Raw genomic sequence first — 21,747 nt, 5'->3', positions numbered from 1 at the left:
TTTGTCCGGCAAATCAACAAGATACATTCTTAAAGGGGAGGTTGTTGCCTTACTGAGCTACTTCAAACCTATAAAACATTGCCACTAGATGGCGCCAGTGCCCAAGCTATGATGAACCAGAACGCTTCGATCAATCAAGAGCTTTATGGCCCGGTTTGCAAGACATGGATAAACGCAGGTAAAAAAAATGGTATGCTGAAGCACACTTAATTTAAGTATACCTATTATACTAAAGTGTACTATTGTCGCTGTTCTAACAATGTACTTAATATACTAATCATATATCATTAGTAGCCTTTTACTAATGACAAACTTAAATACACTTAAATATACTTGACTGTACTATTTGGAGACACCATTAGAAGCACCTGAATATAATAAAGTAGTTTTTTTTTTACTAATGCTTCACTTTATAAAAATATACTTTTCTACGATTTAAAGTATATTTCCAGAGGGTTTTCATATTACTGTAAATACATTTATAAGAAATGTATTAATAATTTCATCAAACGTGTAAAAAAAAAAACATTGTAAATGTTATTCCAATATAATTACTCAGGGGGAAAAGTATGCTGAAGTACACTTAATCCAAGTATACTTTGTACATAGTTCCATACTACTTTCGATGTACTAATTTATATGTATAACTGTGAGACCCAAACACACAACACGCACACACGTCTGATCATGGGCTGAAGCCCCTTTTATTGGTGAGAAAGAGGGTGGTTAAGGTAGTGTCTTCTGGTTGATGGGTACCGGTATCAGAGAAACAGATGTTAGGGAGCGTTGAACAGCAGGCAGATGGTGACAAGCGTTAGTACACACGTAACAGGAAACTAGGAATACAAGAGCCAAGATCACGAACGTGAGGTTGTGATTCAACAAACTGCTGATGAGTGGATGACAGTCCGGGATTTAAATGCTGTGGTGCTGATGTGGGAATGAGCCACTGGTGAGTCAAGTTAACGGGAGGGAGTGAAGACACAGAATGAAGAACCAGGGACGTAACACCAATATGCTAATGATATATCATTAGTGCTACTTAAAACATACTTAAATACAATCATAGAACTTTATAAGTGCATGAATGGTACACTGTAAATATACTTTATAAGAGCATAAAAAATACATTGTAAATATACTTTGTATTTTCTTATAAATAAGTGTACTGTTATCTAAAATACATTTAGAATTAAACATTCACAAGTAAAAAAAATAAAAAGTACAGCATCAGTAAAATGTTAATAAGTATATTGAAGTGTAACTTAATGTTGTCTCAAAATAGTAGGGTGAAGTTGATTTAAATGTGTCATTTGTAGCACTAATAATATACCATTAGTATAACTTGTGTATAGTTGGTCAATTAAAATAGCACACTTTTAGTACATTGCTCATGTGTTAGCATGGAACTATACTTAAATTAAATGTACTTCAGCATACATTTCCTGGGTATAATAAATACATTTCAAAAGTACACTAAATTACCTCTGTAATTTAGTGTACTTAATCTAAGTACATTGAAGTACAGCATGAATTGAACCAGTTTAAAGGGTACTGTTCATTTACATTTAGTAGACAGTTTTATCCAGAGCGACTTACAGTAAGTACAGGGACATTTCCTGAGGAAAGTAGGGTGAAGTGCCTTGCCCAAGGACACAACCATTTTGCATGGCCCGGGAATCAAACTGGCAACCTTCAGATTACTAGCCCGATTCCCTAACGGCTCTGCCATCTGACTCCCACTGTAATTATACTCAAACATAAAAAAGTACACATTTAATAAGTACCACTTAGAGTATTGCAGAATTCGTATATTAATTTTTAGTCAATTGAAGTTGAACATATTTACATATATTTTGAAGTACACTTTTTAAAAGTACATTTCTAATACAATGAATAAAGTATATAACTTTTTACCTGGGAAGCCTAGTCCTAGACTAAAAACTGGGAGATCTTCATTGAATTAGTCTCTTACTTTAGGACCAGGCTTCATCCATGTCAGGGAAACTGGGCCTAAATGTTTACAGTTAGAATAAAACTGAATGAAACATCTTTTGGCATGTCTGATAAGACGATATCAAAAGGCTGTGTGTGTCAACTGAGCTGGGTGTGAGACCGTGAGAGCTGACAGCAGGTAGATGACTCCCTACACTACTGAAGTCAGTGGTGTAGAGGGTCAGTAGTGTGGGGAGTCAGTAGTGTAGGGAGTCAGTAGTGTGCGGAGTCAGTAGTGTAGGGAGGTCAGTAGTGTGGGGAGTCAGTATTGTGGGGAGTCAGTAGTGTAGGGAGGTCAGTAGTGTGGGGAGTCAGTAGTGTGGGAAGTCAGAAGTGTAGAGATCAGTAGTGGGAAGTCAGTGGTGTGGGGAGTCAGTAGTGTGGGGAGTCAGTAATGTAGGGAGTCTGTAATGTGTGGATTCAGTAGGGAGTTCAGTAGTGTGGGGAGTCAAAAGTGTGGGGAGTCAGTAGTGTAGGGAGGTCAGTAGTGTGGGGAGTCGGTAGTGTGGGGAGTCAGTAGTGCAGGGAGGTCAGTAGTGTGGGGAGTCAGTAGTGTGGGGAGATAGTAGCTGCATCGGAGAAACAGCCTCTACTTTTGGGAAACAGACAGCAAGAGTCTGGAACAATGGCCAACTCTCAGCTGTACATAATCATGTATGGAAATGATGCTGGACTCCACATCAAGAGCGGATCAGGCTCGGGGGGAGATTCCTCCTGTGCTGCCTGACAGTGTTGTGCCTGAACACGTTCATTGAACGAAAGTTCATTAACTCGTTCATAATTTTGGTGAACGTGAACTGAACGTACTGTATTAGTGCCTGATGAACGACACTGTGAACGCGTTCATTCTGGAGTCTGTGAACGGCATGTTCACTCTTTTTTAATTTCGTTCAATAAGGTGCCAGATTTCTAGACTTCCAGGAGAAAAACACACCGTTGACAGTCCTGTATGCAGGGTTGCCCAACCAGTTAATCGCCCCGTGTGCTTTAATCTACTGTCCATTCCTGGCAAGTGTGAGAGCGCCGAAGTTGCGTAGAGGCCGAGAGCGGTATTGCAGACAGATAGAGATTTCAATCTGGCAACGGCAGCCACCAGTGTCGTGTCGCACCCTAACTCTATAGTCGCACCGCCGCAGCGTCTGTGGTTCTACATCGGCTGTGGAAATCATTTAGAAAAATTATAGCCCATAACACGTTGAAAAAACAAGGAACTGAACTAGTTAATTTTTGGGACCTGTGAACTTGGATAAAAAATTTAGAATTATGAACTAAACTAGTTAATTTTGATAGTTGTGAAGTATGAACTGAACTAGTTCATGTAGAAAGTGAACTTTCCCAACACTGCTGCCTGAGGCCTGTTGGGCATCACCAGTAGGGACAAGATTCCCACACAGACGCCCGGGACAGACCACAGCTTCCCAGGGTGTACTCTCTTCTGGGCCATGTTTGGCAGATGAACGACAGACAACTCAATACGGACCTTCTCTACGCGGGAACAAGAGGCCAACTGGTCTCTCACAGCTAAGGTTAGCTGCAAGACATCAACATTCAACAACAACCCTGTCACCTGGGAAAATATCACAGGCCCACCACAAACAGAGTTACAGGTATATCCACAAACACAGTCACAGAAATCTATAACCACAGGCACCGTCACAGACAGGTATATCCACAGACACATCACAGACAGCTATAACCACAGACAATGTCACAGCTATAACCACAGGCACAGGCGGGTATATCCACAGACAGAGTTACAGACCAGAATCAGAATAACGTTTAATAGTAGTTTCTACGACAAGGAATTTACTTTGGTGGGCAGGTGCATACAGAATCTTAAAAATATTAAAGTGATCCTTAAATATATATAAAAGTAAGAAATTAAACAAATTTACAGCAAAACACTAACAGTACTATAAAATATAAAACAAAATATGAAGTAAAAGAGTGCAGTAAGGCTATGTGCCAGAGGAGCGTTAATGTAACGCTCAATACTTTATGCGTGAGTAAGTGACAGAAAACCTGCGGTGCCATCTTGGATCATCAGGTATATACACAGACACAGACATGGATATATCCACAGACAGGGATATATACACAGACATGGATGTATACATAGACATGGACATATACTGAGGCAACCCAGGGGTGCATCACCATAGACCGCGTCACCGGAAAGCCCTGGGTCAGGTGATCGGAGGCATGTATGTCCAGGTGCCGCTCCCAAGGGAGACAACGAGCTGCCCAGGTGTGGCTCATAAGTGAATTGGAGGGTGGCCAGTGGCCACACCATAAAAGGCGGGCTAGCCCTGCCGGAGGATGGATATCGCTAGACGCGAGTAGGAGCTGGACCCCAACATATGCTGACGGCCTTAGTCTAACCAACTCCTACTGTGTGTGGTTTTTCAGCGAGGAGTGGGGATCCAAACAGCTCAGCCGGACCAGTCCAGACCGTTCCCTCAACCGAGGAAGAACCACATTTCTTTTGTGTTTTTTTGGTCGTTTATTTTAATAATAGTCTGCTATTTAGTACAACAACCGTGCTTTTGCGTGGTGCTGTGCTGTTCGCCCCTGTCCACGTCTCTTGGTTGCCACAATACACAGTCATGAATATATAGACAGACACGGACATGGATATATACACAGACAGGAATAAATACACAGACAGACATACATACACAGACAGAATTATATACACAGACAGGGATATTTACACAGACAGTAATGGACAGGCAAAGTACTGAGGGGCCACTAGAGGTTGTGTAACAACCAGCTCTCTGAATCAAGCCATGGGGTTCACATAAACATTGTACATGTGGTATGACTGGAAGTCAGAATTATATAACTTAATATATAGCAGTCATTAAGGTAAGGTCTGTGTAGCAGATTTAGGGTCTGGGGTTGGTTCACAGATTTGATGCACCAAGTTTTTTCTGATACCTAGTGGATCATTGACTATTATAACTGGAGAGGAGCAGTATTCTAGATAACTAGAATACTGGAAAACTAGCAGTATACTGTTTACTAGAGAGGAGAGATATTCTATATAACTAGCGAGGGGCCGTTTTCTATATAACTAGAGAGGGGTTGTATTCTATATAACTAGAGAGGGGTTTTATTGTAGATAACTAGAGAGAGGCAGTATTGTAGATAACTATAGAGGAGCAGTTTTCTAGATAACTAGAGAGGAGAGGGACAAGCCATCCAGGAGTCAGGTGATGTGATACATCCTGCTGCTGGACTTTAGTTCTCAGAAACAGACAGGGATTGGTTTGTTAGAACAGAAGTCCCACTCTGCCAAACTTTCTTCCTCTCTCTGCTCCTGCGTTTCTATTGAATAGGCCAGAGGGTCCACCTCTTCCAGAATAGGTCAGGGGGAGGGTTGAGTGACAGTTTAGAGTACCAATCCTGATGTTGTGTCTCTCCTATCAGTTAGAGTTCAGTAAGCCAGCATGTGGAATTCGTAACTATGATTATTAAGCAGAAAATACTTGTTCATTTCCTGTCCTGGTTTCAATGATGAGTGCCCCGCTAATCTATGACAATGTAACCTAACGATAATTCCACACAGACAAGTAACAATACACCTGAATATTCTTAAAGCAATCGTAAGAGGCTCACCGGGTAGAGCACATACCACAAAGGCTAAATAACTTAGATTTTGATGAAACATGAATTAAATGCCTCGGTTCGTCAGACTACATCTAGCAATACGCTAGCAATACGCTAGGAAGGCAGTGCGCATCCACGCGTAGGGGAGTGGGATTCTGCGGGGGAGTGAGAATTCGGTCCAACACGCCCACCGCCAGACGCCTCGAACACTAAGTAGTGTCAGAACAGCAGTGCATACACAAACAGGGATTTGATTCAGGAAGAAACAACTTCTCCCCAGACGTGGGGTCCATACTACGAAGCCAGATTTAGGGTTTGTGAGGTAACTTCAGGTTTAATTCTGGATTTTCAGTGTCACATGAGAGCATGTAATTAAACAAGTTACAATTAAACAACATGAACCTCAAAAGTGCAAGAGTGTACCTGTAGGAAAGCAAGCAACAAAAATTTAATTCACAGCGAGTACAAGAAGTTAAATCAGTTACAACTAACCAACAAGAGCAACAAGTCCCTCAATAAGAATCATTGTTTTACTGGAGGAAACTAACATCAGGTCCAGCAAATCATTCTTAAGTAGCGTTGTACTCCCGTATACAGTTTGAAATGTTCTGAATATAATAAACAATGTTTGATCTATACCTTGCTATATTAAGCTCATGAACTGTCATTATAATGTTTTCTTATGCCTGCCGAGTCATAAGTTAGTTATTTGTAAGGTGCGACTAGGAAACCTGTCACTAATGTAAGTCAGAGGTCACAATATTGCCAAAGTGTATAATGCCAACCAACTTAGGAGGAAAATAGAAGGAGTGACAAGGCCATATCTAGTAGCCCTATCTAAAGAGCTAAACACAAGCTATTTAGCATACAGTGTCCTTTTTCAGTGCATGCAAAGGCTATTCTAATCATCTTGTAGCCTCCCATATTGGGATACCATACACTCCCTTGATTTCCTGTATTCATTGTCCAGTCTTCTGTGGTACTCCACTTGAGTGTCACAGACACCTGTGCCTTACATATGTGTAATAAATACGTTGATTTGGTCTTGAACTTGTTTTAAATATTTCCTTCATTGACTTGGTACTTTTAGAGCAATTATGTAGTATCTAAGATGTTTTCAGTAGCAAGTGTTGCTCTTCGCTTGAATTATGCTCTAAAACTCTTTGTATTTGTTTAAAATTAATGTTTGCTCTTTTTGTGTGAAGTACGGACCTCTAGACATGTCCATGTTTGTAATTGGTCATTTTTGGCGAACACGCCCCTTTTTATGTGAACACGTTCATTGCTCAAGTGGGGAAACCTGGGTTGAGTTAAGGACTTGATAACCATCGTGATACTGTTTAGCGTGATTGTGGTCTTTAGGGTTAGTGAAGTTAGTGAGGAGAATTTATCCCGGGCGTGTTGAACTTGCTTCATGGTATAGGGCTTTGACCTTTAAACCGGAACACTTATTGGATTACCCTGTAAACACACACACTTTAAAAGAAGACCATTACAGAGAGCTTTAATAACAAATGTCACTTTATATCATTGTATTGCTCTCACTGGAACAGACACTGGCCTGGAATTCAGCCTGCAGTTTGACATTTAGAAAAACTTGTACACATTCTGACCACCCACAATGACAAACCATACATTTGTTTATCTTGGGAAAAGGGCAAACCCTAGTACCAAATGTACAAAAGATAAAGAACATCAAGATAAAGGAAGCTGAACAGTCTGTATCACCCTCCCTCCCACTCTCTGGGCTCTCACAGAAAACTGCCACTGTTCCACCTCAGAGAACCGTGTTTCTAACGGTGAATTCTAGAATCATGGGGATTAAAATGGTGGAGGGGTGTCTGCAGGCCCTGTAGAGACTGTCAACCGCCGTGGTCAACCTTTACCAAACCTCGACCATGGAGAAGGTCTGGAGGGTCAGATGTCGATCATAAACTGGTCATCGTCTGCTGTGAGGAGAGGAGATGTTATACCCCAGGAAGCAAGGAGACAGGAAAGGTTGAATGACAAGGAACAAGGAGGGAAGAGAAGGGGATTAGACTGTAGGTTTAGGGTTTGCCCTTGAGCAAATTGAACTCACTGAACCTGCCCAGCCAGTGTGTGTGTGCACGCCTGTGTGTGTGTGTGTGCACGCGCGCTTGTGTGTGTGAGCACTAAAGTGTGCTTTCTACTTTCCAAAAAAGAAAAGCAAACATTTTTTTCATTCTAAACCTCCAGAAGTCATCATCAGTGATGGGGCTGAGTAATGCAGCATGTGATCTGCAGGTCAGTCTGCTCCTAGTCGTAGTCCTAGTCCTGGTACTATCCTAGTCCCTGATACTTTGCCCTGGGCTAAATGGTAACATAATGTCTGTTTTCAGCTTGCTTGCTCAGCATAGAACATCTGCCTTGAGAATGAGAGAACGTGCCTGGGTAGCCCTGAATGGCTAGGCCCTGGAAGTGCTGTTTCTCAATCAGGGTGGACGAGGACAAAACAAAGGTACCTCCTGGATGATGTAGAGGGGAGGAGATATAGAGAAGAAAGAGAGAAAGAGGGGGAGGAGAGGGAGAGCTGAAAGTGACAAGCTAAACACACCTGCAGCCATGTGAGAACAGTGTCAGGTGTTTGGGTTAGTAGGTGAAAGGGAGATATGGAGGGAGAGAGAGAGAAAAAGATAGAGGGAGAGAGGGATAGGGAAGAGGGAAACAGGCAGGCAGTGGGGGTGTAGAGGAAGGGAAGTTATAGATAAGAGAAATATAGACACAGAGAAACAGCATGAGGGCTACAGTTAAGACGCTTGACCCAGACTCAGGTGTTAGGTCTCAGGGGTCAAGAATCACCTGCCAGGTGGGGGCTATTCTCCATCCCCTCAGGCAGCTTTCCCAGCGGGGGCGCAGTCACTCCGGGGATGTGGGGGAGGCAGCAGGGGGGGGTACGGGCAATGGGAGAGTTACGACATTCCAGCAAGAACTTCCTTTCGTAGATGATCTTAGTTCCTGGAACGGAGGAGGGGGGATTTCCTGTGATATCACGGAGGTAAAAAGGACTGCACACCAAACAAGCTGCAAGCAGATCAGGTGAGCACCTGGCATGAAGAGCAGGATTTAGACAACTTTAGTCACGAGGGACACAATATTGACTTACGGTTTCGAGTGTGTATTTCAGAGGCACAAAAAGCTGTGTGCTTCCTTCAAGGCACGTACTTTCTTTACCCGCCCATACGAATCAGCAAAAACAAGTAAAGCAACATCTGTGAATGTGTTTGTGAATGAGGGTGTGTGTCTGTGTTTGAGCTAGTCTGTGTTGTCAGTGACACAGCATTTGACCTGTGGATCAAGAGGTGAAGGCGTCTGTTTAATGAACACATTATATGGAGCTGTCACCATGGGACTACAAGGCTGACCTACTTCTGCAGTTCAAACCACTGTTTCCTTAGGTTACAGTATCTGTCATATCCATGCTCCCTCCTCTTCCCTCTCCTTTCCTCCTCACATCACTGAAAACACCCTCATTCCCAGACACCCTCCCCCCTCTTACCATTGGACAGGCCGTTCCTTCCCTCTCTCACCCCCAAACTGGTGCTCTACCTTTACTCCCCTGAGACTGGCCTCTGGCTTTTACTGTCTCCCTCCTTAATGGCCTCTCTCTCCCCACACATCACCCAAATAACCTGGAATACGGTGACCATTCGTCCTGTTTTTCAAATTCGGTTTTAGTTATATTATGATGTGCATCTCGTCTAATACTTCATTTAATTGTGTGCGCGCGCATTTTGCATTGCTTTTAACATTTCTTTAGAAGTCTCGCCTTCTCTCACACCAATTGGTGGATAAAAGGCTTGTAGCAACTACTGACCAAATTATTGCCTGTCAATCTGTTTTCGGCATCAAATAGTTGCTTAATAGTAGCAGCAAATGACAGCTGAGTGGAAACAGTGCCCAAACCATATACAATATTTATGTTGTGCAAATATATATATATATATATTTTTTTTAACTGCTTAAAGGTAGCCTTATCGTAACACCGTTTAGAACCCCATCATCTCCCCACCCCCTTCTACGAGAAAAAAGGTGTCCTCTGTTTGGAAAACCAGGGTATGGTCACCATACCCTGGCTGGAACAGCCATTACGCACGTGTACGCTATGCGCTCCACTACGGTTTTTGTACCATGCACCGAAGGAGCGATTCGTTAACAGCAAGTAAAATACAATAACACAACCGGCGCATAGTACGTAACTGCAGCGGTAGCTGTACCGTAGCTCACCCCCGGGCGTGGTGGAGAAGAGCGTTCCATCGGGAGTCTGGCTGTAGGAGTCGGGTAGCAGGGGCCAGTCCTTTGAGTTACCGAAACGGCTGGGAATAGGACAGCTGCTGCTCTGCTGGCAGTTAACAGACATACTTGCAATTTACACAGAAGTAATATGACTAGTTTGCGGATAAAATACTCGATCGTAAAAATAGAAAAGTTTGCACGCTCTGTTTCTATAATGGTTGCCGTGAAACCGAGACCAAGGCAGCAAAGGATCGCTTCAGCCTCGAGATTGAAATTGCACGACGAATACTGACAACCACGTGCACATGTTTATGTACAGGCAGCTGGTGGGCGTGGCATGTTGGTATCCCAATCTCAACTCGAGACACTTACGTGTGCACTGCTAGGTTGTCCTCCAGTTGTTTACTTTCCTTCATGCGTCTTTGGGCATCAAACCAACCAATCAGCACCATGACAGTCTACATCATCGCCTATCAGAGATGAGCGGCTTAAACCGCTCAAAGGTGTTTGGTTTCACATCGTTTAACGTCATACTTGTAAACAATAAACGTAATTTCCCCAAATATGACTAGCGTGTCCCAGCCAAATGCTGTGTACTATACAAATCCCGACGACAAGTGACTAGACAAGTAACAAAGTACAGGACAATTTGATAGTTTAATCTTTTTATTGAATATTAAGGTAGATATTTCACATGGATACAGCCTACGGTAGAGCCACTACACAACATGAAATTTACTCTCATTTGAACCCTTTTTTTGTAGGTAAACAATTATACATGTTTATACCACTCTAAAAGGTTCAGATTTCTCTCTGTATCGGTTATCGCCAAGTCGTGCCTAGGCTGGGATAAATAGCACAGTAGCAGACCCTACTGTGGACCCCAGAGGGCCGGGGAGGAGGACTTAAGGGGAAGGTTTAGAAGTAGACGTCATGGTTATGCTTACGCTAGCTAGGCAGACAGGATCCTGTTGAACAGGTGGATAGAGTGCTGCAGCCCTCCATCCCTCCCTGTGTTAGGCACATCAGCATGGTGTCCCCCCTCTCTCTCTTTCTCTCTCTCAGGTCAGGGACATGTCTAGGTTAATATCTCTATATTATTATCTGTGTTACTGGTACTGTGATCGGTCCACTACAGCACCAGGTGTGTGTGTTTAGTTGACGTGGTTCAGATGTACGTTGCCAATATGAGGAGCCCAAGTCCCTGGCCACACCTGGAGGGAGAGAGGAACAGGAGTTAGAATACAAATACACACACACACACAATAAACTCAAATCACAGACACAAAAAGACAAACACCCAGAACACCTCAATAACAGAAAGCAAACACACGCGCTACCTGCTGAGGGTCGGTGCTGTCTGTGTTGGAGACCACCTTGAGGACAGGGCTCCAGGAGGGGTCAGCAGCGTGGAGGCCGTTGTACACCGGCCCCCCAGGACCGTCCCCCAGGGGGGGGTGGGGGGGCAGCATTGCACCCCCGTACAGGGACATGGGCAGACCCTGCACACACACATCAGAGCAAAGTGTGTTAACAAGCTAGTCTGGGCCTCTCCACAGTACTGTCTAGAACAGGGGTGTTCAATCCTGGTCCTCGAGAGCCCCTGTCCTGCATTTTTTAGATGTTTCCCTGCTCCAGCACACCTGATTCAAATGAATGGGTTGTTATCAAGCTCTGTGGAAGCCGGGTAATGACCATTCATTTGAATCAGGTGTGCTGGAGCAGGGAAACATCTAAAACATTCAGGACAGTGGCACTCGAGGACCAGGATTGAACACCCCTGGTCTAGAATAGCCCCCCAGGTGTTATGGTCAGTCTCCCTCACCTTGGGGAAATCCATGAAGCCAGAGGGGATGGGCTGGAGCTGGGCCTGGTGCTGCCCTTGGTGGAAGCTGTTGGCCGGGGTCACCATGCCGCTGTCGTCCCTCTCCAGGGCCTGGTGCTGGGAGAAGGCGGAGGGCTCTCCCTGCTGGTGGTGGGGGTGCATGACGTGTCCGGCCATGAGGGGCGGGGCCCAGCCAGAGATGGACTCTGGAGGGGGAGGAGGGTAAGAGGAGGGGCGGACTGAGACGGGCCGAGGCCAGTTAGTATCCACTCAAACACAGAACAGCGCATGCACGCACACCACATACACACACCAACAACAGTCTACACACCCACAACAGTCTACACACAAGACAGCAACAACTAGGACAGCGTCTAAACAAACAGACTGATTATATACCACAATAAGGGATGGTATATTCTCCTTGACTCTGACCATCATAATACTGTAGAACTATAAACTTATGATCCTTGGTCTTTTACTGTACTATCTGTAGAATTAATAAAAAGAGTGCATAGTGCCTGTGATGCAGTCGGTGATTACAATGTCAGTGAAACACACATGTAAAGATTCCTTGAACTATGGATCGTGAAAATTGCCCACGACTATGTTGCTGACACACACACACGTCTGGAATTATAGATTGATAGTGCAGTGACTGTGATGCAGCTGGCGATGACAGTTCTTCTCGGTGGTTTTGGTACCAATATCTTTCAGATCTCAATTCAAATTCTCTTGAAGTTCTTGTTCAACCTCCACATCTATTGTGGTCAAATTGCCATTGCTGTGGTAGCCAATATTCAGGTAAATGATTATGTAACCTTCATTTGTCTACCGTTTCCTACGTAATAAATTGCTTTGGTTATGTTGATCAAAATGTACGATCTTGGTTCTCTGTTTAATTGTCTTACTACCGTCTACAAAAAAAACCCCTCCCTTAAACCAGCCGTCCTTCAGAACTACAGACCAGTATCACTGCTACCCTTCTTTAAAAAAACAATTGAACACGCTGTATCTAACCAACTGTCAAACTTTCTCAGAACAACTGCTTGACCCCAACCAATCGGGCTTCAAGACTGGTCACTCCACAGAAACTGCCCTTCTGTCAGTCACCACTGCCCTCCAGTCTGGCAGAGCGGCTTTGAGGTCATTCGTCATCATTCTGCTGGACCTTTCTGCAGCATTTGATACGGTTAACCATCAAATCCTGCTCGCCAGACTTTCTGAGTTAGGCATCACTGGCACTGCACTTCAGTGGATCTCATCCTACCCGTCGGGAAGATCATACCAGGACTCCTGGGGAGGCAAAGTGTCAGGCCAGCTCTCCACTGGTGTCCCACAGGGCTACGTTCTTGGACCCCTACTCTTCTCCCGGTACAACACCTCACTTGGACCAATCATCACCTCCCACGGATTATCCTACCACTGCTACGCTGACGACACGCAGCTGTACCTGTCGTTCCCCCCAACTGATCCTGGCATCTCAGCTAGGATCGAGGCCTGCCTCACAGACATCTCTGCCTGGATGACCAAGCACCACCTCCAGCTGAACCTCGCCAAAACAGAACTCCTCATCATACTGGCCTCCATTTCCCACAATCTCTCAATCACCCTGGGATCTGCGACGGTGACCCCTTTATCCTCTGCCAGGAACCTCGGGGTGACCATGTATGACGATCTCTCCCTCACAGCCCACATTACATTACTGCGGTCTCCCGATCGTGTAGATTCACCCTCTACAACATCCGGAAGATCAGGAGATACCTGTCTGAGCATTCCACCCAGCTGCTAGTCCAAGCACTTGTCCTCTCAAAGTTGGATACTGCAATTTGCTGCTCGCCAGTCTCCCAGCATGCGCAACCCGCCCTCCAGAGGATTCAGAATGCGGCAGCCCGCCTGGTCTTCAATCTACCCCACTCCTCATCTCCCTCCACTGGCTTTCCATCACGGCACGTATCAGATTCAAGACTCTGGTACTGACCTTCCGAGCGGTGAACGGGACTGCACCCGACTACATCAAGCATGTAGATTTGCAATGTGCTGACATCAGTGAACATTTTAATTTATGTAACAAAATTCACTGATCTATTCTGAAAGTATATCCACTTTATAATGTTGTTCTGTTCGCTAACCAGCCCCTTTGAAAGCAGCTGATTATCTGTTGTAAAAGCGAATTTACGTCTAAACAAGAAAACATCATTTCCATTTCTACAGGTCTATCCACTGGGAGAAATATGTTCAATTACAAGTTCTGTATCATGTTAGCTATTGGATGGCATCGCTTGCTCTCCAGGAATTATAATCCTCATGTGATAATGATAAAAAGGACAAGTTGACCCAAAGCTAAAAGTATTTGGAGTGACATACATTTTGTGTTTGCAAAGCTTGCTGGGCCTTGGCATAAAATGACTGCTAACATAATTTCAGTAAGTCATATCATCAGCACAGGGGAGAGTGTGAACTAGTTCTAGCCAGGTGAAATCACTATCATTCTGATTGGATTTTAAGAGCAGATTGACTGCTGTTAAAGAGGGGACTATTTGCATATATTGAAAATCTTCACCCCAAAAAAAGCTTTAAAAAATAGGAAATGTGTCTTATTGTATTCCATTATTCTATAGAAACATGTGAAAACATTTCTCAAATACTAAACTAGCAAACTTTGCAAAACACAACATTTGTCATTGCCAAAACCTATGGCCACGATGGCACCCTATTCTGGTTTACTGCTTCCATATACATTGACTGATCTCCCCCCCTCCTTAGGATTTTTCCTATTTATTTTGCATTACAATCTGTAATTTTAGTATATTTTGGGGAGGTTTGTACCATTTGATTTACATGTCTATCACTTGAAGAAGCAAATATATTTGATTGTAAAACAAACCAAACTTGAGCATGCTATTCACCCCATTAATCCCCCGCTGGATCACTGACACCGTCATACTGTAATTCCAAGAATCTGTGTTTGTGTTCATCTGTATATCACCAAATCAACTAACCAACATCTTAGTCACACAGGTTGCATCACGGGCACTGCACTAGTAATTGTAAAATAGGAAAAAGGCCTAGTCGACGGAGGGGTGTGATACTTCTGCAAGGCTCTACAACTGTCCTAAAGATGGACAGTGTCCAGGTGGAGCAGGGTCCTCACCAGAGCCGCCCCCCAGACTGAATGACCAGATGCCCCCCTGTCCCACCGAGGGGGTGTAGCTGCTGTGCATCATCTGGCTGCCTGCGCCCGTCTGCCTGATACGAGCCAGACGCTCCGTCCCGATCGGTGGAGGAACCTTCCGGTCGGGCTGCTGCCCACCCCCACTTGGCTTGGATTGGCCCATGGTTGCAGTTACCACAGACGCGCAGAGAGGGGAGGAGTTACCAGATGACACGGAAAGAACTGGAGACTCACCTGGGGGATGGGAGGAAGAAATGAGGAGAAGAAGAAAATATAACAATGATTATGCAAACCTATATCAGTGATGTATTTGTGTTGAGGCTGTATTTGTGTGTGTGTGTGTGTGTGTGCTTACAGGAGGAAGCAGCACTCCAGGGGTGGGGGGAGAAGTGCTGTCTGCTGAAGGCAGGTGTTCCCAGGGGGGCGTGTCCTTGCAGGTAGACTGGGTTGCCAGGTATCGAGGAAGAGAAACTGGTCAGAGACGGGCCAGAGGACGACATGGAGCTCAAAGAGGGGTCCAGAGAGTGCAAACCTGGCAACACAGAGGGGACGGGACGTTACTGATGTGTGTTTGTCTGTACAGTCGTGGCCATGAGTTTTGGCACAGATAAATGTTGTGTTTTGCAAAGTTTGCTGGTTCAGTATTTGAGCAAAATGTTTTCACATGTTTCTATAGAATACTGGAATACAATAAGACACATTTCCTATTTTTTTAAGCTTTTTTGGGGCGAACATTTTCAATATATACAAATAGTCCCCACAGCAGTCAATCTGCTCCTAAAATCCAATCAGAATGATCGTGGTTTCACCTGGCTAGAACTAGTTTACACTTTCCCCTGTGCTGATGATATGACTTACTGAAATTATGTTAGCAGTCATTTTATGACAAGGCCCAGCATGCTTGGCAAACACAAAATGTATGTCGCTCCCAATACTTTTGGCCACGGCTGTAATATGTATACTTGCATGTCTGTTGGAATATTAAGTAATATGCAAAAGTTTTAGGAACAATTAAATAAATGTAAAGCAAAATTTCTGTAAGAAACAATAAAAGACAAAACGATATTTGGGGTGTGCTGCCTTCGGCGAGCACAAACCATTGTTATCTCACATATATATTATTTATTATTTATTGTTTATTTTCGCGCCCCTAAGGCTCAGTCAATATATGGACTACATAGACAACGTCGATGTCAAAAGGTTCGTCTTGGTCGCGATTGCGTTGGTTCTATTGGGATTTATGTTCCGTTGCACGGTTTAGGTTTTAATTAAGTTTTTGTGGCAAAAGTGAAGCTAACGGTGGCTAACTTGCTAGCCACAGTCACTGACGCTACTGACTTCAATAACGTCACGAAATATCGCGTGACTACCTCTAGCAGAACATTAGTTTAGCAGCTCATTAACTTCTGGGAGATAGCTAGGCTAACTGCTTTACTGCAAGGGAGCTGCAGAAACGCCACAAGCAATTAGGACAGGGTGATAACTATTTACTCATTTTACTTTGAGATACTTTTACTTTGTGATATGAAACACAATTGTGAAGTTTAATGTACAATATAAGCTGATATAAGGAAGTAGTTACGTCTACTTTCGGAAACAGTAGCAGAGCCTGTTTTTTTGTTCTTTATTTGATATTCTCTGACAGTCTACTATTTCACTGAAGCATTAGCAGCATGACATTAGCCTCTGTTGCCCGGGCAACACATACTACAGCGGTCTATGATGCATCTGTTTTCAGTCGTTAAAATAAACATTCTTCTCAAATACATTTTCGTTGTCGGATTTATTATGACATTATATTACAAGTAAACGATTTTTGGGTGAAATTATCATTACCTGTGGTTTCAAACCAGTGTAGCTCACTGCTAACAAAAACATCCACAGCTGTTTACAGTACTGTAGCTAAGTCAAACGGCGGCACATGTTTTTGGTGAAACTATCTGACTAGTGACTACTAACCTGAACTCCATTGCCACAGCCTAAACTTTGTCAATCTGTTCATGAAAATAATTCATTTCAGCCTAGACCGTACAATGGAAGTAACGTTAAATCGAATTCAACCAACGCAATCGCTACCAAGACAATCTAGTAGTAGTACTGTAGTTGTAGCCTACAATCTACCGGGGCAGCTTCTCCACACTGCAGGGCTATATCGCATTTTGCCTTGTTACTGACAATGATCGCTACCACTGACATTCTTATGAATGAGTGATTTTCCCCTAAATAAATGTCAAGCTTATTTACGTTTTTGGGGGCATATTTTCATTTAGCAGATGTTACTATTTGAATTGCGATTCCATCTGAGATAGCTAGCTACTGCTGGTAGCACTAACGTTGTTGTTAAAATACATTTCAAAGGGGGTTCTTTATTAATGAATTAATGCAATATGAGTTGGCTAAATGCCTGAAAATATCACGAGAATGGAAAAACTTACAATGACGTTTAAATCATAGAGATTAGGTCAATTTTTACACCGGTCTGACAAATTTATTCGTTTTGATTCAACTATGAGGTTGCTAATCACCATTCCATCTTGCAGGGGAAATGAGAAGACAACTATTTCATTCTACTCTTTACTCTTAGTATTTTGAGTTGTAAATGAGCAGAAAAAATATGCTTTTAAATCTATGTAATCTTTATAAATAATAAGTAGGCTTTGCATTTTAATATAAAATATACAGAAATGTAATTTAAATACGGACCCCTGCAACCAACACAAGTAAGCAAGCACACCCTACAATTTCCCCAGAAATTGTACCATCTCTAGTTTTTTTATGAAATTGCACTTTTGTACTACTGCACAGAAGAAAATGTTAAGAGACAAATTTCATGTCAAATCATGACTTAGAATTCTGCACAGTACTGTATATATTAAGGGTGGGGAACAAAAATTATTCACATTTGAATCGCGATTCAGTCTTCTAGCGATTCACAATTGTTATCTTATACATTGTTTTTTGTTAATTAAAAATAGCAAAAAAATCGTGAATTGATTTTTAATCGATTCGTGACCCCAAGAATTGATTCGAATCGTGAGGTACCAAAAGATGCCCATCCCCTAGAATATATAATATATGAGATATACAAAATAAGTACGTAAATAAATATATTGTGTGTGTCCTCACCGATGGGGCTTTGGACCATCCTCTGAGAGGGGCAGCGGTACCCAGGGGCCTTGGAGCCGTCCGGGCCCATTCCATTCTCCCCCTGCCCCCCCAGGTAGGGGGCGCTGTAGGGCTGCTCAGGGGGGGCGCGTGGGGGCATATGGCAGGAGCCCCACACCTGGCTACTGCCCCCCTGGGTGGAGTCGAACATGCTGCTGATGTGGTTGAAGAGCGCGGCGGAAGAGTGGCCGTAGCTGGGTGGGGCCATCTGCGGTTTGGGCCCATGGGGGGGCATCTGGGTGCCGTTCATCATGGAGGGGGGGGGCATCTGTAACGCTGAGTGCTGTTGGGCTTGTGTTGATTGTTGCTGCTGTTGTTGATGATGATGGTGAAGGTGGTGATGGTGATGCTGTTGTTGATGTTTGAGAGGGTGTTCCTGCGAGGGGGGGGCGTACACGGACGGGAGGTCCTGGGGGTGTGTCATGGGGGGATAGAAGGGTGGCATGCGGGCTCCAGCTCCCTGGGGCGAGGGGGGGTAGTGTGGTGTGGAGGCGCTGGCTGGGCTGCCCCCTGCTGGCTGTGGCCGGGAGCTGGGGGGCGGGGCAGAAGGCGGGGCGGGGTCAGCGCTGGGGGGGAAGGGGAGGGGCAGCTGCTTCCTTTGGGGATCTGGCTGGGAGGGGGGGGCGGTGGGGGGAGGGGCCGAGAAGTGCATGGGGGCTGGGCTTTCATTGGCTCCACCAATAAGAGGGGCGGCAGTGTCGGGGGAGGGCTTCTCTCTCGATGGAGGGGCAGCGGAGGAGCTGGGGGGGTCCGTTCTGGAGACGGGCAGCTGGGCTGGAGGGGCAAAGGGCGCCGGGGGGGATGGGGAGGCAGTGGTAAGCGGGGCTGCATTAAGGGGGGCTGGGATGGACTGAGGGGCTGGGCCAGAGCCAACCACTGAAACGAGGGCGGCCATGTTTGTAGTCTTTGGTTCGGGGAACAGCTGTTTCCTGGCGGAGGAGGGGGCAGGGCCAGGGGCAGGGCCTGATGAAGAGGGCATGGCCGGGGATGCGGTGATTATGTGATCTTGGAGAGCAGGAGTGGAGGAGGCGGGCGACGGTCTGGGAGCCACGCTGCCGTTGTGTTTGGGGGAGCCGTTCGAGCTGCCGGGGCTGACCGGCCGCACTGGGAAGGGCCCCCAGGTGCTGGAGGAGGGGGAGAACGTGCCTCCAAATTGAGCCATGGGCAGGCGGGGGTGCCGGATCTGGTGCATGGTTTGGGCCGCTAGGAGGGCCAGATGGGGGTTGGTGTAGGCCAGGGGTAGGGAAACGAAAGGGGGCCTCACCCCAGCACCCGGCCCCTTCCCTGGCTTTATCCCCGGCTGGCTGCTGGAGGTCTGGAAGGGGATAGAGGAGGAGGGGCCGGCAGGGGCCAGGCTCTTGGGGCCCAAGGAGGCTGTGGAGGCCAAAGCCCCAGCGGTAGGAGGGAAGGTGGGGCCCAACTTGCAGGAGGAGCCCCCAGGGGCCCTGATGTGAGTCCGGGGGATGAGGTCCTCAAGCTCCTTGGCCGGGTCCTGGATTAGAGCGTTGATCAACTGCACCGCGTGGCGGGTCGACTCGGTTCCACCCCTGCAGGACGGGAGGACGTTAATACCCCAGTTCTCAAACACTTCTGGAACAAGGCGAGCCACTGAAATCCTGTCACAGCAACCCATTTTATACTAGGTTGTGTTGTGTAGGGTTAGGGAGGTGTGAGGTGTACCTGATGGTGATCATCCTCTCTCCGTTCTTGTCCTTCTGCTTGTCCACGTCTATGTGCGCCCCTGTCACGTCCTGGATCGCGGTGATGTTGCAGCCACCGCGCCCCATGATACGGGACACCACGGAGGCCGGGACGGAGAGCTTCTTAGACCTGGGGGCGGTGGACACACACCACGTACGTACACACAAAATTAAAATTGATGAACATACAGATTGTTACACTTACACGTCTCACCCCCCATCTCCTAGGTGTGTCAAGTCCAACATCCATACAGGAAGTCCTACGCCTGTACAGGAAGCTGTACATCCATACAGGAAGCTGTACATCCATACAGGAAGTCTTATGTCCCAGGGTGCCAGTACGGGGACCCACCTGCGCACCACCTCCTTCCAGCCATCCTCCCTGCGCTGGCCCCTCTTGGGACTGGTGAGGCTGGGCTTGCTGCTGGGGGAGCACCCTGGCAGGGCCATGGCCTTGAGCTGGGCGGCCAGCATGCTGGGGGGGCGCTCACTCAGCATGTCATGGAGCCTGGGAGAAGCAGAGTGTAACACACACGGGTTCACACACACACATTCCATTTGAGAGCTTTGCTTTTACTCCATTCTCTGTTCTACTAAACCGTGCTATCTACGTCCTCTTACTTCTGGTGTGGCTTGGAGACATTGACCAGGGGCTTGTCGTCACGGAAACCGTGCAGCGAGGTGCACTGCCTCTTCTCCGGTACGGGGGCCTTCTGCAGAGGCTGAGGGGCGGAGGACGAGGAGGACGAGGAGGAAGAGGAGGAGAAGCAGGGCAGGTCGGGGAGGAAGGCCAGGTCCTGGCTGCGGCCTCCCCCACCCCCGCTCCCGCTGCTCTCGCTGGTACAGTCGGTGCTGTCCAGGGGGTCCGAGTCGCTGCCCCCTCCAGGGGCCCCCCCACCCCGGGGCTCCCCCTGGACCTTGTTCTTGTCAGCCCGCTGCTGCGCCAGTGCCACCTGCAGGATCGGAGGAGGAAGACAGGATAGGGTTAGGAAGAGGGAGGGAGGAGACAGGAGGGAGATAGGAAGGAGGAAAGGAGGGGAAAAAAAGGCAGGAAGGAAGAAGCTTCATGAAAATAAATAATTGAAAGCACTTATGTAAATGTACTACTAAAACATCAACAAGCAACATGACTGTACCTGACAGGTGGGCCTACCTGGGAATCCTGGAGTATTATTGGCTGGCTGACCAAGGGGTCCTTGGTCTTGTTCTTTTTGTTCTTGCGGTTGGCGCTGGGTGTGTTTGCCGCGGTGGCCTGGCGTTTCTTGCCGAAGGCGCTGGTGAAGGTGACCGAGGTGGCTGAGATGCCGATGGTGGTGGTGGTGGTGGCACTGGGGGGGTCGATGGGAACCTCCGGCTCTGAGCTGGGGTCCTCCTCCCCCTCGGAGTCTGAGTCCTTGTCCTGCTCCTGGCTCTCAGGAGAAACCTCCTTCCCCTTGGCCTCCTCCTCCTCCTCTTCCTCCTCCTCCTCCTGCTTCCTCTTCTGCTCCTCCTTCTTCTTCTTCCTCTTCTCCTTCCTCTTCTCCCTCTTAGCAGCCAGGGCCTGCTTCTTGCTCTCCTCTCTAGACTGGAGGGCAAACAGAGGGCTTAGGGACCAGGCTCACCCATAGAGCAAGCCCTAAGTCCATACAGCAAGCCCTACGTCCATACAGCAAGCCCTACGTCCATACAGGAAACACAACGTCAATACAGGAAGCCCTAGGTCCATACAGCAAGCCCTACCTTCTCCAGGTCCAGCTCCTTCAGCAGGATGCTGGCGTTCTTGTTGGCCTCTGCTGCCTGCTGATCCTTAGCCTTGACGATGGTCTCCATGCACTGGTGGCACTTCTTCAGCAGGTCCTGAGGACAGCACATTATTATTATTCAAAACAACAGACTTCAGTTGAAACTCTGATATAGGCAAGTAGGTTTATTTTCTACCTATAAGCTGCTTAAATAACTAGCAACCCTCATCTACTCCTATAAGTCACTGAAGACACTTCCTGTTTCAATGCCTAATGTGATCAGGGGTGGATGTATGTGTT

At 46.2% G+C, this 21,747-nt stretch overlaps 2 protein-coding genes across 13 annotated transcripts in view; both read right to left on the bottom strand.

Annotated features, from left to right (window-relative positions):
* Positions 1-7,094: 7,094 nt before the first annotated feature.
* The window catches only part of ankhd1 (ankyrin repeat and KH domain containing 1), a 38,591-nt gene continuing 23,938 nt past the window's right edge, over positions 7,095-21,747 (bottom strand). For 7 of the 12 annotated variants that reach the window (XM_047043294.1, XM_047043285.1, XM_047043288.1 and 4 more), the window contains exons 25-37: positions 21,446-21,562; positions 20,880-21,290; positions 20,348-20,679; positions 20,079-20,234; positions 19,707-19,856; positions 17,988-19,573; positions 15,217-15,393; positions 14,841-15,095; positions 11,687-11,925; positions 11,202-11,363; positions 9,843-11,075; positions 8,428-8,583; positions 7,095-7,556 (exon numbers count right to left, since the gene is read on the bottom strand). In XM_047043294.1, coding sequence (XP_046899250.1) covers positions 11,016-11,075; positions 11,202-11,363; positions 11,687-11,925; positions 14,841-15,095; positions 15,217-15,393; positions 17,988-19,573; positions 19,707-19,856; positions 20,079-20,234; positions 20,348-20,679; positions 20,880-21,290; positions 21,446-21,562 — 3,645 coding nt within the window. In that variant the 3' untranslated portion in view covers positions 7,095-7,556; positions 8,428-8,583; positions 9,843-11,015. Of the gene's footprint in view, positions 7,557-8,427; positions 8,584-9,825; positions 11,076-11,201; positions 11,364-11,686; positions 11,926-14,840; positions 15,096-15,216; positions 15,394-17,987; positions 19,574-19,706; positions 19,857-20,078; positions 20,235-20,347; positions 20,680-20,879; positions 21,291-21,445; positions 21,563-21,747 lie in introns of all 12 variants that reach the window. The other 5 variants (XM_047043293.1, XM_047043295.1, XM_047043297.1 and 2 more) reach the window with 3 other exon arrangements.
* Positions 8,417-9,985, bottom strand: eif4ebp3 (eukaryotic translation initiation factor 4E binding protein 3). Its single transcript, XM_047042879.1, has 2 exons — positions 9,853-9,985; positions 8,417-8,583 (listed from the first exon to the last, which is right to left on the bottom strand). The coding sequence occupies exons 1-2, from the start codon at positions 9,983-9,985 to the stop codon at positions 8,417-8,419; spliced, it is 300 nt and encodes a 99-aa protein (XP_046898835.1).

The sequence above is a fragment of the Hypomesus transpacificus genome, chromosome 20 (assembly GCF_021917145.1).
Source record: "Hypomesus transpacificus isolate Combined female chromosome 20, fHypTra1, whole genome shotgun sequence".
NCBI classification, from domain to species: Eukaryota; Metazoa; Chordata; class Actinopteri; order Osmeriformes; family Osmeridae; genus Hypomesus; species Hypomesus transpacificus.
The sequence above is the reverse complement of the archived record's forward strand: the minus strand, read 5'-3'. Positions and strand labels throughout refer to the sequence as shown.